At 33.4% G+C, this 16,324-nt stretch overlaps 1 protein-coding gene across 12 annotated transcripts in view; it reads left to right on the forward strand.

The window, feature by feature from the left end:
* Window positions 1-16,324, forward strand: part of DST (dystonin) — a gene marked incomplete at both ends in the record, with an annotated part of 433,522 nt that overhangs the window by 268,212 nt on the left and 148,986 nt on the right. For 10 of the 12 annotated variants that reach the window (XM_084229023.1, XM_084229019.1, XM_084229024.1 and 7 more), the window contains 19 exons: window positions 1,011-1,473; window positions 1,559-1,687; window positions 1,837-1,914; window positions 2,008-2,169; window positions 2,561-2,665; window positions 4,946-5,041; window positions 5,636-5,761; window positions 6,497-6,649; window positions 6,835-6,989; window positions 7,183-7,309; window positions 7,741-7,924; window positions 8,506-8,663; window positions 9,222-9,400; window positions 9,909-10,047; window positions 10,904-11,097; window positions 12,234-12,396; window positions 13,108-13,191; window positions 14,202-14,309; window positions 14,798-14,896. In XM_084229023.1, coding sequence (XP_084085149.1) covers window positions 1,011-1,473; window positions 1,559-1,687; window positions 1,837-1,914; window positions 2,008-2,169; window positions 2,561-2,665; window positions 4,946-5,041; window positions 5,636-5,761; window positions 6,497-6,649; window positions 6,835-6,989; window positions 7,183-7,309; window positions 7,741-7,924; window positions 8,506-8,663; window positions 9,222-9,400; window positions 9,909-10,047; window positions 10,904-11,097; window positions 12,234-12,396; window positions 13,108-13,191; window positions 14,202-14,309; window positions 14,798-14,896 — 2,902 coding nt within the window. The remainder of the gene's footprint in view (window positions 1-1,010; window positions 1,474-1,558; window positions 1,688-1,836; window positions 1,915-2,007; window positions 2,170-2,560; window positions 2,666-4,945; window positions 5,042-5,635; window positions 5,762-6,496; window positions 6,650-6,834; window positions 6,990-7,182; window positions 7,310-7,740; window positions 7,925-8,505; window positions 8,664-9,221; window positions 9,401-9,908; window positions 10,048-10,903; window positions 11,098-12,233; window positions 12,397-13,107; window positions 13,192-14,201; window positions 14,310-14,797; window positions 14,897-16,324) is intronic. The other 2 variants (XM_084229030.1, XM_084229022.1) reach the window with 1 other exon arrangement.

Below are 16,324 nucleotides of genomic sequence, written 5' to 3' on the forward strand. Positions count from 1 at the left end.
GATGGGTGAAACTAAGGAATGTTATCTAGTGCTTAGGGGGACATGAGGCTGCTGACCATATTATCAGCTTGATGACCAAGTGTTGTAATCGAAACTGGACCCCAGACCCCAGGCCATGGTCCTAATCTTATCAACAAGGCATTCCACTGATCAGCTTCTGGGGTCCCTTGTCATACATCGGTCCTTGGCCCCCCGGCATTCCCAGTCATACCTCTTGATGCATAGCTTTCCCAGAGTGATCAAGCTTTCTGCTCTTGATTGATATGAAAGACACCTTGTAAGGTTTGGCTCCTATGGCTGATTGATCGGTTCTGAAGGGCAGTTTTGACCTTGTATAGGAATGCAGAGCTGCAGGTAACCATAATGGCAGCCGAACAGGCCGCTAAAGTTTAGCAGACCCACACTTTTGGATTATATACTTTCTGTCTATTTCTCTATAAATCAATCCATCAATCAATTATCTATCTATTGGATAATCATAAAACAAAAAATATAAATGATATTTCACCCAGTAACTCCACCTTTAGGGATCTATAGTATTCTAAAAATAAAAACATATATAAATAAATAGACAAAAAAGTTTTTGTACATGTCAGAAATATTTTATAGTAACAAAAACTTGGGAAGTATCCTAAATGTCAAATAATAGAATAATCACATTATAATGTAAAATTTTGTTCTTTGTGATACTTTAAAGTGCACATAAGTATAATATGCAGTGAAAAAAGGAATGCAAATTTCATCAATATGATTACAATGATTTTTTAAGAGAAAAACCTTTTTTTGAGCAGCTCAGATTTAAAGAGAAGTTGAATGGAAAGTACAGAAAGTTCCTATACATCCCGTTACCTCACCTATTATTAACATCATGGTTTAGTGAGATGCATTTGTTGCAGTTGATGAGTCAGTACCCATACATTATTGTGAGCTAAAGTCCATTGTTTGTATTAGGCTTCACTCTGTAAAAAAGCCTTTCATATTATAACTTACCCTTTTAATGTTCTTTTTAGGGTTGCAAAACTGCGTGATGAAATTATGGCCTTAAGGAATGAATGTTCTTCAGTGTACTGCAAAGGACGCATGCTGACAACGGAACAGACAAAGCTCATGATATCAGGAATTACTCAAAGTTTAAACTCAGGATTTGCACAGACCTTAAACCCCAATCTGAACTCAGGGCTAACCCAGAGTTTAACGCCTTCCCTGACCCCTTCTAGTGTGACATCAGGTCTGTCATCAGGTCTGACTTCCCGCCTAACTCCATCTGTCACTCCAGCTTACACACCTGGTTTCCCATCGGGATTAGTTCCAAATTTTTGTTCAGGAGTAGAGACAAATTCATTGCAAACTCTGAAGTTGATGCAGATCCGAAAGCCCCTTCTAAAATCTTCTCTATTGGATCAAAACTTAACAGAAGAGGAAGTCAACATGAAATTTGTTCAGGACCTTTTAAACTGGGTCGATGAGATGCAGGTAAAGAAAAACATGTACTTTTCTCAAGTTTCAGGCTTTCTTGCTCTCTGGTTCTTTTTAAAACCTAGTGTCTTTCTGTTTGAAGGTACAGCTGGACCATACTGAATGGGGATCGGATTTGCCAAGTGTTGAAAGCCATTTAGAAAATCATAAAAATGTTCATCGAGCCATTGAAGAATTTGAATCTAGCCTTAAAGAAGCTAAGATCAGTGAGGTATATGAATTTTTAAATCTGTATGCATTACATTTAGTTAACTATTGTTTTGTTCCTTACATAATGACCCAGTAGCAAAAAATAGATTGAGGCGGAGTCAAAAGTCCTTAAGGTTCCTAATCTTGATATCTTTTTATTCCATTTTATAGATCCAAATGACAGCACCTCTTAAACTCACTTATGCAGAAAAGTTGCACAGATTAGAGAGTCTGTATGCAAAACTCTTGGTAAGGGTCTTTTTTCCCCTTCTGTTTTAAATTTACTGTTTCTCTTATCTCTGTTTGCAAATCATGATTCTTATAATGATTATTCTTATAAAGAACACATCCAGGAATCAGGAACGGCACCTTGATACACTCCACAATTTTGTGACTCGTGCAACTACTGAGCTTATTTGGTTGAATGAAAAAGAAGAGGAGGAAGTTGCTTATGACTGGAGTGAAAGAAATACCAATGTAGCTCGGAAAAAAGATTACCATGCTGTAAGTGCCTTTGTGACAGTTCTTGAGCTGTATTTCAGGTTCTGCTCTTTTTATTTATTTTTTAAAACATTTATTTTTTATTTATGCATACAAGAACTGGAGTGTACACCAGAATTGTGTGTTGGGGGGTGGGGGGCGGGGGTTTGGAAGGATTCACCAGAAACAGAGTTGGGAGCAGAACAGGTGGATTGACTGAAATAACTTTCTGAGGGGCACAGCGGGAGAGACAGGAGAGGTCTACTGTGCCATGTAGGTCAGCCAGGAATCAAACTTGTGCTGCAGTGGCTGCTGATAGCTTCATAATGCTGAGACTTAACCCCTTGCACCACCAGGGAGATGGTGCAAGGTTCTGCTCTTTTTAAATATACTTCTTTATTGTTTCTTAAATTAGGAATTAATGAGAGAACTTGATCAAAAGGAGGAAAATATTAAGGCAGTTCAGGAAATAGCAGAGCAGCTACTTCTGGAAAACCACCCCGCCAGATTAACTATTGAGGTAAGTCTAACAGTTACAGTTGAACACTGACATTTAATTATTACCCTTCAGATTCTTTTATTGCTAATATATTGAAATATACAAACTATCAAATTTTTGCTACAGCCCGACGCAATGATGTTGCTGGCAAATCACACTGATTCTTATCTTCGCTTCTCTTGCTTTCTTTCAATGTGCCACCTATTCATAATTCATACTTTACATCTCTGTGGCCAGAGATGTATTAAAGAAAAATGTTAAGGACTTTCACTTTACAAACTTTGGTATTTTAATTCTTCTTTATTGTATAGTGCTACACAAGTGAGAGTAACTTGCTAAATCTCATTTATCTACTGAAATGGAGGAAATTATGTCCAATCTGTAGAATTGTAGTGAGAATAAGAAGAATAATGTACTCCTATGACTTGGTACAGTTACTGATATATATAGCATGTTCCCATGGAATATTACTTTTATTTAATTTAATAATTGTATTCATGATGGTTTTGTGAGGTGTATGAAATAATATCCTAGCAAGGCCTCATGGTATGCAGTGTATATTTCATATCCAGAAAAGGAAAATTGATGTGGGATTTACCAAATTGCCCATGAAGTGGTGTTGGTGGTGTTAATGGTTGAGGTGTGTTTCCTTTTTAGACCTGATACACACTAGTTAGAATTAGAGACTTTCTAAATGTGAATGGGGTTTATGTAAGAGATTGAGGAACATCAAACATCAATATAGACATGGTATACTGCTAGGGGAAAATAAAGCTATGCTTAAAATGTAACAAGCTTCAAACTGTCATAGCTGAAGAAAGGAACCTGATAATCTTAGTTAAAATAAGCCATTTTGATACAAAAGACTAGTAAAATTCTAGGTCTCATTGAGAGTTTAGGAAATGTTATTTTTGACCATCTTTCATATAAATATATGGTTTTGCATTCACATAAAATGCCACATAAAAGGGCAAGTTGGACAAAGAAGAGTAAGGGAGAGGAAATTAGTATAATGAAGGATCTGAATATACTTTCAAATGAGGATAAGCTATTATAAAAGTATTCTTTAGGGTAGGGAGATGAAAGCTGTTAGGAAATATGATTATGGATTTAGAATTTTGATTAGAATGGAAAATGTGAATGTGAATCTGAAATACAGAAATGTTAATCTAATTAACCAAAAAGTATCTTGAGGAATAAAATTAAGTAAGAGTTACCGTTATGATTCTATCTAGTGAATGTGGGTATGTGAATAATAGTTTTCAACACAATTTAATGTTTTATATGAAAAGAGAAATTAATAGCTAACGATGCACTATGGTAAGTCTTTTGTAGTCACTTCACTCAGTATGATCATGCTGTAACACCGGATTTCCTATTTACATTGTAAATTACATTAAAGTCTTATTGAGAAGAGCTCAACAGAAATTAGTTTTTACAAAAGAAAGAAAAAAAAAAGAAAAATGCCAAGCTTACTTAAGATATTCATTAAAGCATCTAGGGTGCCCTCTTCTGGAAGTCAGTGAATTGTGCCTTAAATATAAAAGAGTGTTTATGGTTCGTTAATGAAGTAGATGTCATTTATATAAAATTTTTGCCCTCATGAAAGATGCTTTGAATTAAGTAAAATTCAAGTAAACAGATCTTTTTTAACAAATGTAATTGATGTCATAACTCTTCTAATTCTAGAATTACACTGATATGGGATTGCATACTCCCTTCTCTCTACGTCCCTAAACCTTTCTCACCCCCAAACAAATAATTCACTCTCTCTCTAGAGAATGTAGCCTAGTTCTGGGAGCAAAAACAAGGAGAAAACCACAGAACTGCATATTTTTTGCACCAGAAGTTGTATTTTATGATCTAGTAATAATAAATTCAGAGAAAAGAAAGAAGGGAAGTTGTCACAAAGGAAAGTATATTTGAAGATTCCACAAAGTAGGTATAAGGATTATGTAGGAAAGGAGTAATGGTTGGTTTTCTAAATACCAGCGATATCTTGCATCCATTTCACATGTCAAATATTTTTTCATGTAAAAAGTGGCCATAGTTAGCCTTTTCTATATTTCAAGAAGAATCAAAAGAAATTTTCTGGACTCACTTAAAAATCAATATATAAATTCTTAGGATGGCTCTCTGCAGTTGAGAACTCTTAGTTTCATCACCCTGATTTTCAAGTTCTGTTATGTTATTCAGTTAAAACAGTCTCATTATCTAGGAAGCAGTCTTTATCCTTTAAAAGCATTGTTTATGTAGTTTATTACTCTCAGTTGGTTATGATACATATATTTTATCTTTAAGGCCTACCGCGCAGCAATGCAGACCCAGTGGAGCTGGATTTTGCAGCTCTGCCAGTGTGTGGAGCAGCACATAAAGGAGAACACTGCATATTTTGAGGTATGTCGATGCAGTCACAACTTCAGTGCATGGTATTATAATTTTGGCTAACAGAAAAGAACTCCATAATTTATTGTTAAGGTATACATTTGTAATGTATAAGGTAAATAAAATGATTTTTTTTGTAGGCTATAAGGGATATAAATCCTATTGGATAGATTGGAAGCATTCTATTAAAGAGGAAGTCCTTTAGAAAGCCCATTAAAATGGTAGAAAATATTTTATAAATAAGTCTCTTCTTATCAAGTAAATATTTTTATGACAAAGATTTTTTCTGATTCTTTAGAAGTTTAAAAGTATTCTTGGAATTTCATTCCTAATTAAGAATTGTTTGGACTTCAAAGTAAAACAGACATTGAATCAAAGTAACATAGGGCCAGAACATAATATAGACATACTTTGGGCACTAATATTCACTAATTATATAGAAGTTCAAAAGTTAATTGTTTGGTTAAAGGAAGGATGCTATTAAGTTGTTTGTGATTTTAGTCTCTCTCATTAAGAAGCTACAAAGGGCTCTGTTTTCAAACTCAGCAACTCTGGGCTTTACTGGCATTTAATATACTTTAATTACTATTCAGAATTTTTCTGTAGTTTTTCAGTGATGCCAAAGAAGCCACCGATTACTTACGGAATCTAAAGGATGCCATTCAGCGGAAATATAGCTGTGATAGATCAAGCAGCATTCACAAACTGGAAGACCTTGTTCAGGAATCAATGGTACTAAGCTTTTATCAGAAATGTAAAATGGGGATTAGATTAGTGTTTTATTGTATTTTATATGTTCAGAACTTTATATTTTATCAGTCATCTTATTTCCACCTCATTCAATCAAGCATTTAATACTCAGTTTTAATATTTTTTGGTAACAAGTACAATAAAAGTATTTTTTATGTGACAGCTTTAAAATTTTAAAATGCTTTCACAGTGTCCTTTGTATGTGTTTGTTTAGTAATCTATTCCACAAATACTTGTTAGATACAGCCTTCTTTTTGATGTTGGAGATAGAGCAGTGAATAAAACAGATAAAAATCCCTAACTTGTTGGGGCCAAGTGGGTGGTGGATGGTGACTGCACAGTTATTAGTGAATTTGGTGAGAAAACATAATCTTGGATCCTATATAGTCTTCTAAACTAATGTTACCTCACTTTACCAAAATAGTAAAAAGAAAAAAAGAATTCTTGCCCTGTGGTACTTACAGGCTATGGGAGGGAATGGACAATACCCATGGCAGATAAGTATCAATACATTTAGTATGTCAGACAGTGATCAATACTAACAAGGGAAAAACAAGCTAACAAAACAAGGTTAGAGGGATGCAAAAGTGGGTGGGGAGGGATTGATAGTTTAGACCAAATGGCCAGGGACTGGATGGGATAAAGTTACATTTATGTAAAGTCCCATAAGAATTATCAATCTTTTATTTTTTAAAATTATTGCTATTTATTACTCAGGAAGAGAAAGAAGAACTTCTGCAATATAAAAGCACGGTGGCAAGCCTGATGGGGAGAGCAAAAACAATAATTCAGCTGAAGCCAAGGAATCCTGACTGTCCACTCAAAACTTCTATTCCTATCAAAGCCATTTGTGACTACAGACAAATTGAAGTAGGCACTTATAATTCATAGCAACCAACCAGTTTCTGTCATTATTCATGTATTTAAAGTAAAATATTATTGCTTAGTAAAAATTTTTCTACCTCAGAATAACAAAAAATCCCTGACATTGCATGTGGATAAAGACTACTTCACAGTCATCTGATTTGCTAATTCTGTTCTATATTTTAAACCAGATAACCATTTTCAAAGACGATGAATGTATTTTGGCCAATAACTCTCATCGTGCTAAATGGAAAGTCATCAGCCCCACTGGGAATGAGGCTATGGTCCCGTCTGTGTGCTTCACAGTTCCTCCACTAAACAAAGAAGCTGTTGACTTTGCAAACAGGTTTGTGTGCATTAGCCAAAAAGCTGTTTTTGAAGGCTCACTCAACTAATACTTTGTCAAGGCCCACAGGATTAGAAGGATCTAAAACTAGTAAACATGGAATATTCCCCCCTCCCAACAAAAAAGTAAAATTGTAACATGTTTTCAGAGGGAGTGAAAAGACTCAGTCCATGTTTTCTTTAACATATTGCAGAATAGAGCAGCAATATCAGAATGTCCTGACTCTCTGGCATGAATCTCATATAAACATGAAGAGTGTGGTATCCTGGCATTATCTTGTCAATGAAATTGATAGAATTCGTGCCAGCAATGTGGCTTCTGTAAGTATAAATCTACAACTAAATCTAATCTGTCCAAAAGTGTGGGACACCTTATCATGAGGGGTGGAGTTTGCATTTACAATAAAATAGGAGGAGCACAGTAGATCCATGCTATTACTAATTCATCGGATGTTTTTTATGTGCCTGCTGTATACAAGGCCCCTTCTAAGAATTGGCAGAACCTGGAGATTAAGTATTTCAATGCTTACATTTGAGAGGGAAGCAAGATGTATGTCTTGCTTTTTCTTGCCTTTTGAAATTGGAAATTAAAATGAAATTGTTAATGAAGAAAATGTTTCAAATGGTTCTTCTATTCATGACTGTTACTATAAATGGGCAAAAAGCATGAGATCAACCTGAGATCCATCACATTGAAATTTAAGTCTTAGTACTGAAATCACTTAATTACACTCATTGTTGGTCTTTTATAGATAAAGACAATGTTACCTGGTGAACATCAGCAAGTTCTGAGTAATCTACAGTCTCGCTTTGATGATTTTCTGGAAGATAGCCAGGAATCCCAAATATTTTCTGGCTCTGATATAACACAACTGGAAAAGGAGGTTAATGTATGTAAGCAGTATTACCAAGAACTCCTTAAATCTGCTGAAAGAGGTAAAGCATGGGAACCCTTATCTTTTTTCCCCCATAGCTGTTTAATCCAGGCTATTTCTGCTAAGTGAGAACCTCAGTTTTAGGCACATTGTGTCAGTCAGCTTATATATGTAGACACTTGTTTGAGCATTGAAAACATCTTTAAGATAGAAAGATCAAGGAGACATCATTTATTTCTAAATGACTAGTTAAAATGATACCAACCAAATAGTGTGATAGTTGATGAGTTCTTAATGCATCTACTTTTCAACAGTTGTATGATTTTGCAATGTAATAATCAGAATGACAATCTTTTTGTTTCAGAAAGATTGAGTTATATTTCCATGTACCAAATTTGGAGTTTTTTTTTTAAGTCTTAATATTTTAAAGACCGCAAAATTAGATTCACAGCAAAATTGAGAGGATGATGCAGAAATTTCTAATTATTAGACTTGGACTTGGGCATTAAAGGAAAACATATTGTATAGTTAACTTTTGTTAAATATGAATTTAATTTTGAACTCTTATGATACTATGTAGAGGCAAAAATTGTATTAATAATAATAAACAAGCTTCTTTTAAACATATATTTACTTTCACAGAGGAGCAAGAAGAGTCAGTTTATAATCTCTATATCTCTGAAGTTCGAAACATTAGACTTCGATTAGAAACCTGTGAGGATCGGTTAATTAGACAGATTCGAACTCCACTGGAAAGAGATGATTTGCACGAGAGTGTATTCAGAATCACAGAGCAGGAGGTGAGATTTATAAATATGACAAAAACTAACTTAAGGTAAATTACTGTCTCTCAGTGACCTCATTGTTAACTCTTGTGACTTCTTATACTCAGCTTTGCCTGGTTTTCATTTTGTGAGGTCAGATTATAATTTTATTGCTGATTGTAAATAAAGTACGAATCTATAATTCTGGTCTAACTCTGACTCAGGTAAAAACACAGGACCAGGTACTCTTACCCACAATGATGGAAACTATAAGGGCTTCTTATAGTGAAAATCATAAATTTGTGATTACCTGCTATGTGCAAAAATATATAGTTGTTTGGGCCTCAGGATATGGGCATTAAGGGAATTATTGATTATAAACTAAGTTTTATTATTTATAAAGCTTAGTTTTAGTATTACAACTTCGCTCTGGTTATTAATTATAGAAGTTAGTTTCTTTGATTAAAAAAAGTAAAGAATGTGTAGATTTTTAGGTCAAAGATCATAATAAAATAGATGTTTTAAAATTATTTTAAGTAAAAAAAAATTTGGGATGATAACCTAATACTACTATGTTTGTTCTCTGTTTTATAGAAATTAAGGAAAGAGCTAGAGCGACTTAAGGATGATTTGGGAACAATCACAAATAAATGTGAAGAATTTTTTAGTCAAGCAGTAGCCTCTCCATCAGCTCCTACCTTACGATCTGAACTCAGTGTGGTCATTCAGAGCATGAACCAAGTCTACTCTATGTCTTCCACTTACATAGATAAGTATGTAACCATTCTTGTAATATAAATTAACTTCATACAGCTGTCAAACTTTCATATAGATGCTATTCATGATACGAATATTAATACTTTTACTTTGTCATAATAGCAAATATATTTAAATATTTGTCTGTATTTCTGATGTCTCTTTATGTGAAAGAAAATGTGTCTCAGAGATTAGGGCCAAATGTATCATCTTCCCACATTTTGCTGTAGTTTATTGGTAGCTTAACTGTACTCTGTAGGGTTTTCTTCTCATGGTTGTCCTCAATGAGGTTTGAAAGAAGACCATCCTATGTTGGAATCTATTGCTAAATACCATGTGGGGCATAGCTCGGGTTGGGACACATGATGTCTAATAAGAGAGTCATCTGAATGTTAATCTTATTAATCTGACACAAATAGGTTTCTAAGATGAAAAACACGTTAACTCATGTTCCATGATAGTGCTTGAGGATTATGTAACGGGAAAATAAATGTTAACCAATAGGAGTCTAATTTTCTTACTTAGGTTGAAAACAGTTAATTTGGTGTTAAAAAACACTCAAGCTGCAGAATCTCTCGTAAAACTCTATGAAACTAAACTGTGTGAAGAGGAAGCAGTTATAGCTGATAAGAATAATATTGAGAATCTAATAAGTACTTTAAAGGTAAGAATCTTCCAGATATTTTTCAAAGTCATATTCTAAAAGTATTTCTCTAGCATTTAGATCTTTAAACATCAACCTTTAAGTATCTTTATTTGAATACATTTATATTCATTCCATTGCATATCAGTATATAACCATAGCTTCCTTTAAGTATGTTCAGTCATTTTTAGTTTGAGGAGAGTTCTTTTCATTTAAAGTTTGAATCTTTTTGTGGCAGTGGTTTTTCACAATTACTTCATGCTGTCAGTAAAAGGAGTTGAAACTAAAAGTTCAATTGTTTGTAATAGATTATCTTGCTGAAGTTATTTTAACAAGTCAAGAGGGTAAGTAGAAGGATTAACCTAAGAAAAGACAAAATGATGGCTGTACTGATAGGTATCTGTTCTTCTATTTTATTAAGCCCTCAGTAAAGCTGTTGAAAAACACTTGTGAAAAGCTATCTCAGTGAATTTTAATCATGTATTCATCTTTAAAAAATAAGATTAGAAGACTTAAAAATAATTGTTCAAAAAGGCAAAGTTAGCAAAATTGTTTATGGAATATATTTTGTTTCATTGATATGCAAATTCTATTAGGTTGAACTTTATAAAAATTTTTAGATCAAAGTATAGTCAAATTTTGTCAATTTCATAAATTTCAATATAATATTATTTTTACATATGTAAGATATTTTTTCCTTTATCTGATTTTATGTTATTTTTTAAATTATAAAATGAGAGAAGTGATTTGTCTTTTAAGTAGTTGACACATTTTTTTTAAATAATAAATTTTATTTTTATATTCCCCATACAATTGCAGCCCCCCCATTCTGACTAGTTGACACATTTTTATAACTTTCACCATTACTTTTTTTTAGCAATGGCGATCTGAGGTAGATGAAAAAAGAGAGGTATTCCATGCATTAGAGGATGAGTTGCAGAAAGCTAAAACCATCAGTGATGAAATGTTTAAAACATACAAAGAACGGGATCTGGATTTTGACTGGCACAAAGAAAAAGCAGATCAATTAGTTGAAAGGTGGCAAAATGTTCATGTTCAGATTGACAACAGGTTAGTACCTTTTTTTAGTTTGTATTAGCACAGATTTTATGTCTGTCTAATCTTCTAGGTAAAATCTAAACTTTAGCTGTTTTTATATCTATATATATAGTTAGTTTCACAGTTAACTTCCATTTATAGTAATCCTAATTGCAAGAACTCTACTTAATTGCATTTCTTTATTATATGTGATCTTTAGCATACATTTAACTTCAAAGTAAGTATTTTTCAACTTTGTGTTATTTAGATTACCACTATATACTGGCATTTGTAGAATTAATCTACTTGCCTTTTCTGATAGTAAAAACAATATATTTCTATAATTATAACCAACTTACAATATGCAAATAACCAACACTCAATAAGCATGTGGATCATACTTTTAATAGGGTTAGATTTAACAGTTTCCTAGACCTAAGAGGTGAAAAGAAATTGAGGTAAACTGATGTTCATTGTAATTGAAGATGAAAGCTTGTAATAATTTGCCTTGTGACTGAAATTTAAAAAAAGGGAAAGGTAATAAGATGGCTTAGGACTCATCTTAAAGAAATGGAAGAGTGTACCTTCTCATTCATTTTCATGTTTATGTTGATAATAAATAAATGCTTTTATGATATAGGACTATTTCTGAGAGGTAAAGTTATGTTCAAATATATAATTTCTCATCTCTGTAAAATATATGAATACACTTAAAATAGTGGTGTAAATTATTGAAACTGAAGTATTTAACCAAAGCCCTTGAAAAGTACAGTGAATCCATATTGAACCATTCACTGAACTATTTGAAAAGTGAACTGCCATTTGATGTAAGCTGTAGATATTTAAGACATGATGATTGATAATAAATATGCTTAATTTTCCAATTTTTCTGCTTTTTAGTTTTAGTTTCTTAGGTTTGTCCCTGGAGTAATCAGTGCTACTAAATTGCATAATTCCAGGAGCAAAAATTTGTATTAAATACATACCAGAATGGAATGCCCTTGAAATATGCCCTCAGATGCTATAGCCTTGAATTCTTACACTACCCCTTTTGTTAAGTTCAGTGCATTGTAGTACAGGTTTTTTTTTTTTTTCTCCCTTTTTCTCAACACCTTACAGCTTCCTAATGAGTACTGTTGGAAACCATGACTGTTCTGTTATTCTCCTAGGTTACGGGACTTGGAAGGCATTGGCAAATCACTGAAATACTACAGAGACACCTATCATCCTTTAGATGACTGGATACAGCAAGTTGAAACTACTCAGAGAAAGATTCAAGAAAATCAGCCTGAAAATAGTAAAACCCTAGCAACACAGTTGAATCAACAGAAGGTATGTAAATGAAATTCCTTTCACTAAGGTTATGTCTGCATTTGGTCAGTCATGACCCTTATCATCCTTTCCCTTGTTAAAAAGAAAAATCAGCAACGATTTGAAAGGAAGTGGGAAGTAAATCATAAATGTTAAAATTCTGTAGCCAAACCTTTATATGTCCCTTACTTTGATTTCTTGGAAGTAATTTAAAAGCATAAGGATTAAGAAAGTAGCATATTGGGACAGTTTTCAAATTCCTAATGATCACTTAGTTTTAGTTATGGAAATCTATTCGGTAATTATGGCCAGAATAGTTTTAGTGGATCCTAAATAAATAAAAATTGTTAGTGGTAGAAAGTTAAACAACTGTATTTGAGAGACAATTGAATGATTTTGTCCCATCTTGAGAAGCTGTAATTCTAGCTCTGTTTTGATCAGGAATATATGGGTATCAAAAACTTTAAGTCTGCTTTTAATAATTCCTAGGGAGTTCTCCAATTTCTACTATAGAAGTTCTGTGTGGCCTCCCCCTCTCCCATAACCCAGGTCACTTATGTGATGACATGGAAGTTTGTAATTTACTCATAAGGCAAATTCCATATTAAATGCAAAAGGCTAAGGAGTTATACTATTAGGTGATATGGATATTGATTAAATCTTGATTATCTTAAGTAGATAAATACCATAGAGTTCCTTGTTGTTTTTCTTCTAAAACTATTATCTTCTTAGATGCTGGTATCTGAAATAGAAATGAAACAGAGCAAAATGGATGAATGTCAAAAATATGCAGAACAGTATTCAACTACAGTGAAGGTAAGATGACTCAGTTACTTGTGTCATATTTAATATTCAGTTATGGGATTCCACATTGCACTTTTAAGGTCTTTGAAAGTCATTTCACTATGTTAAAAAATGAAAGTAGACACTTCACTAATAAGTCTTTGTGAAACCTGAGTAACATGACTGACCCTAGTTTGTTCATTTTCTCAAAGTCACACACCTATGCAGTGCACGTGTCCTCCCCTCCTGCTTCACCGCCCCCCGCCCCCACTGCCCCGCCACCGCCACCAGAATAAATGCGTTGTATGAAATTGTTTTCTTATTTTGCTGGAGAGTTCACCCTCCCTCCACTCTTTCCCTTCTTCCCTCCCTTTTCTTTTTCTGTTTAACTTTGAAAGAGTATTCATGGAAGAATTTCTAACTTCTCAAATTAGGGGACATTTCCTATGCTTTTGGAAGTCTTTTACAATTCCTCAGCTTTAGCCATCCAGATCCACAAAAAGCCTGAAAGTGAGAAGCATGTTTTAACAAAGTACTTCCATGAGCTTCTAAAGAGACTTAGGAACTTTCCTGCCACCCCTAAATGTTTCTTATTTTATCACAACTCTGGAAAATCACAGGATTGAATCAATTCTTAAAAATTAGTTTTGCAGGGCCTCCCCAGTGGCACAGCGGTTGAGCGCTGGGTTGCCAAGCTGCCCGCAGCCTCTGCAGTGCTGGTTCGATCCCCGGCTGCTCCCCGGCCACGGGAGGAGGGTCCCACATGGCACAGAGACCTCTCCTGCTGCCCGCTGCTCCCCTCAGCAGTGTGCTTCCTTCCTTCTGCCTGCTCTGCTCCCGCTCTGGCTCTGGTGAATTCTCTCACCCTCCTGCGCTTCTGACTGTACCCAGTGCTTGTATTAAAAAAAAAAAAAAAAAATAGTTTTGCAATATTTTCTTTATTTAAGGTAGTCAAACTAGATTGTATTTATGCCAAACCACTGTAGAATGACGCTTTAGTACTATGTTTTAATTAATTTAATCATATTGACTCCTTTATACAGGACTATGAATTACAAACAATGACCTACCGGGCCATGGTAGATTCACAACAGAAATCTCCAGTGAAACGCCGAAGGATGCAGAGCTCTGCAGATCTTATTATTCAAGAGGTAATAAAAATAAAAGAGTGGGGAGGGGATATAAAAGAGATAAAAATATTTTAAATAAATTATATGTTTATTTTTGTTGTGTTAAAGCATACGTAATAGAAAAATTATAGTTTTAACCATTTTAATTCAGTGGCTTTGAGTTTATTCAAAGTTCACTGTCAAATTCCAGATTTTTTCCATCATCCCAAGAAAAAGCTCTCTACCTATAAGATTTTGTTAGAGCTTTAAAAGAGGGTTTGAGACTCTTTATTCAAGATTTTTGTAGTGAATAATGAATGCGCTTCATGATTACTTTTAGATGAAAACTTTCATTTGGTATAGTTTGCACAACCATGATGATAAGCTCATTTCTACTTAGTTACCAACAATGGAGAGCTGTGTTCCTTACTTTGAAAATCTAGTTAATATTGTAACATTACTAAGTGTTCATTAAACTCACGTAGGGGGATTGGAGATAATATTTTTATTGTTTTTTTTCTTTCCTATAGTTCATGGACCTTAGAACCCGGTATACTGCTCTGGTCACCCTCATGACACAATATATTAAATTTGCTGGTGACTCATTGAAAAGACTGGAAGAGGAGGAGGTAACCTTTAACAGGAAACAACTAACTAAAAAAGAACTAAATATAAACAGGAACTACATAGAGCATGGTTAGAGAAAACAAAAAGGTTTTATAATAAAGTTACATGATATGTATGTTTTAATTCTAAAACTGCAATGAAAAAGAGTAGGGGGCTAGGATTTTTGGTTTATTTTTAAGATCATATCACACTGAAAAACCCTTTTTGTTTTCTCTGTGAGACTCTAGCGTGATAGGGTTAATGTCTTATATGGTTCTATTTCAATTATGAAATGTTGGCAGATTGGCAGAATTTTTTTCAGTTTTCTCACAGTTGAGAAGTAAATTTTTTTGAAGTATATTTGCTACCGTTGTGATGTGTATAGAAATACTATACAAACATACTTGTTTTGTGTATTTTAAATTAATTTATATCTTTAAGGATTTAAAACACAAGAGCTAATAGTTTAGTAGTAAAATACAAAATATAATGCTAGTTTTAAAGAACTGTGTTTTTATTTTTTGCCAAAAATGTTAAGACCTGTTCAAATATTATGTTAATTTGGGGGATTTTGTGACTTTGCTTCTACATTAACATATATATATATATATATATTTAGAATAGAAAGGAGTTATTTTTGAAAAATGCATTGTCATAAAAGCTCCTATGTCTAATTTTGAAGGGATTGTGCTATGCTCTGTTATCTTGATATACTTTCAGTTCCTCACTTGCGAACAGACCAAAATAGTAGACTGAATTCTGTAATAAATAAATTGGGGGCATTAGCCATTTTAAATTATAGATTATTGTTGAAATACTGAAGATGGTTGTATTTAGTATATAATGAGAGAACCAAAATGGTAATGTCAAATATAGGTTAACTTATAGTCTCTAAAAATGTGACTGTTTTTGTAAACTATTTTAGTCTGTTCAGAGTTAACAGTGTTCTGCAACTAAACCACTAACATAGCTAATTGTAAGACTTTCTACCTAGCTTCTTTTTGTGCTTAGAAGAGAAGAGAATATTTGTGACCATCCAAATAATTAGTCTATACCTCTCATCTGTGAAAGAAAGAACACCCATAAATTTTGCTTTTTTAATTTTTGAGAGATCTGATTCCATTTTAAATATATACAGGTCATTAAATTACACATTTAGTAGTTAAATGAAAGATAACAATTTATTTTCTGTCCTTATAGTATGTATCCAATTGCATACATACACTTTGCTCAATTCATTTGATGAGGTAGGATACTAAAGTTTATAGAACCAAGAGATTTCAAAAAACCTGAAATATATACTATTATGTTTGTCATCCTTTGAAAGGTGAAATATTTATAGTGAATCGAAAGTCAAAACAACAGTGTATGGAAGACCATGCAAAGACTATCATTAAAAATAGTTTTTAATAGATTTTAACAATCCTCACTTTAAATTTGCCAATTAAAAA

The sequence above is a fragment of the Talpa europaea genome, assembly GCF_964194135.1.
Source record: "Talpa europaea genome assembly, chromosome: 2".
Taxonomy (NCBI): Eukaryota; Metazoa; Chordata; class Mammalia; order Eulipotyphla; family Talpidae; genus Talpa; species Talpa europaea.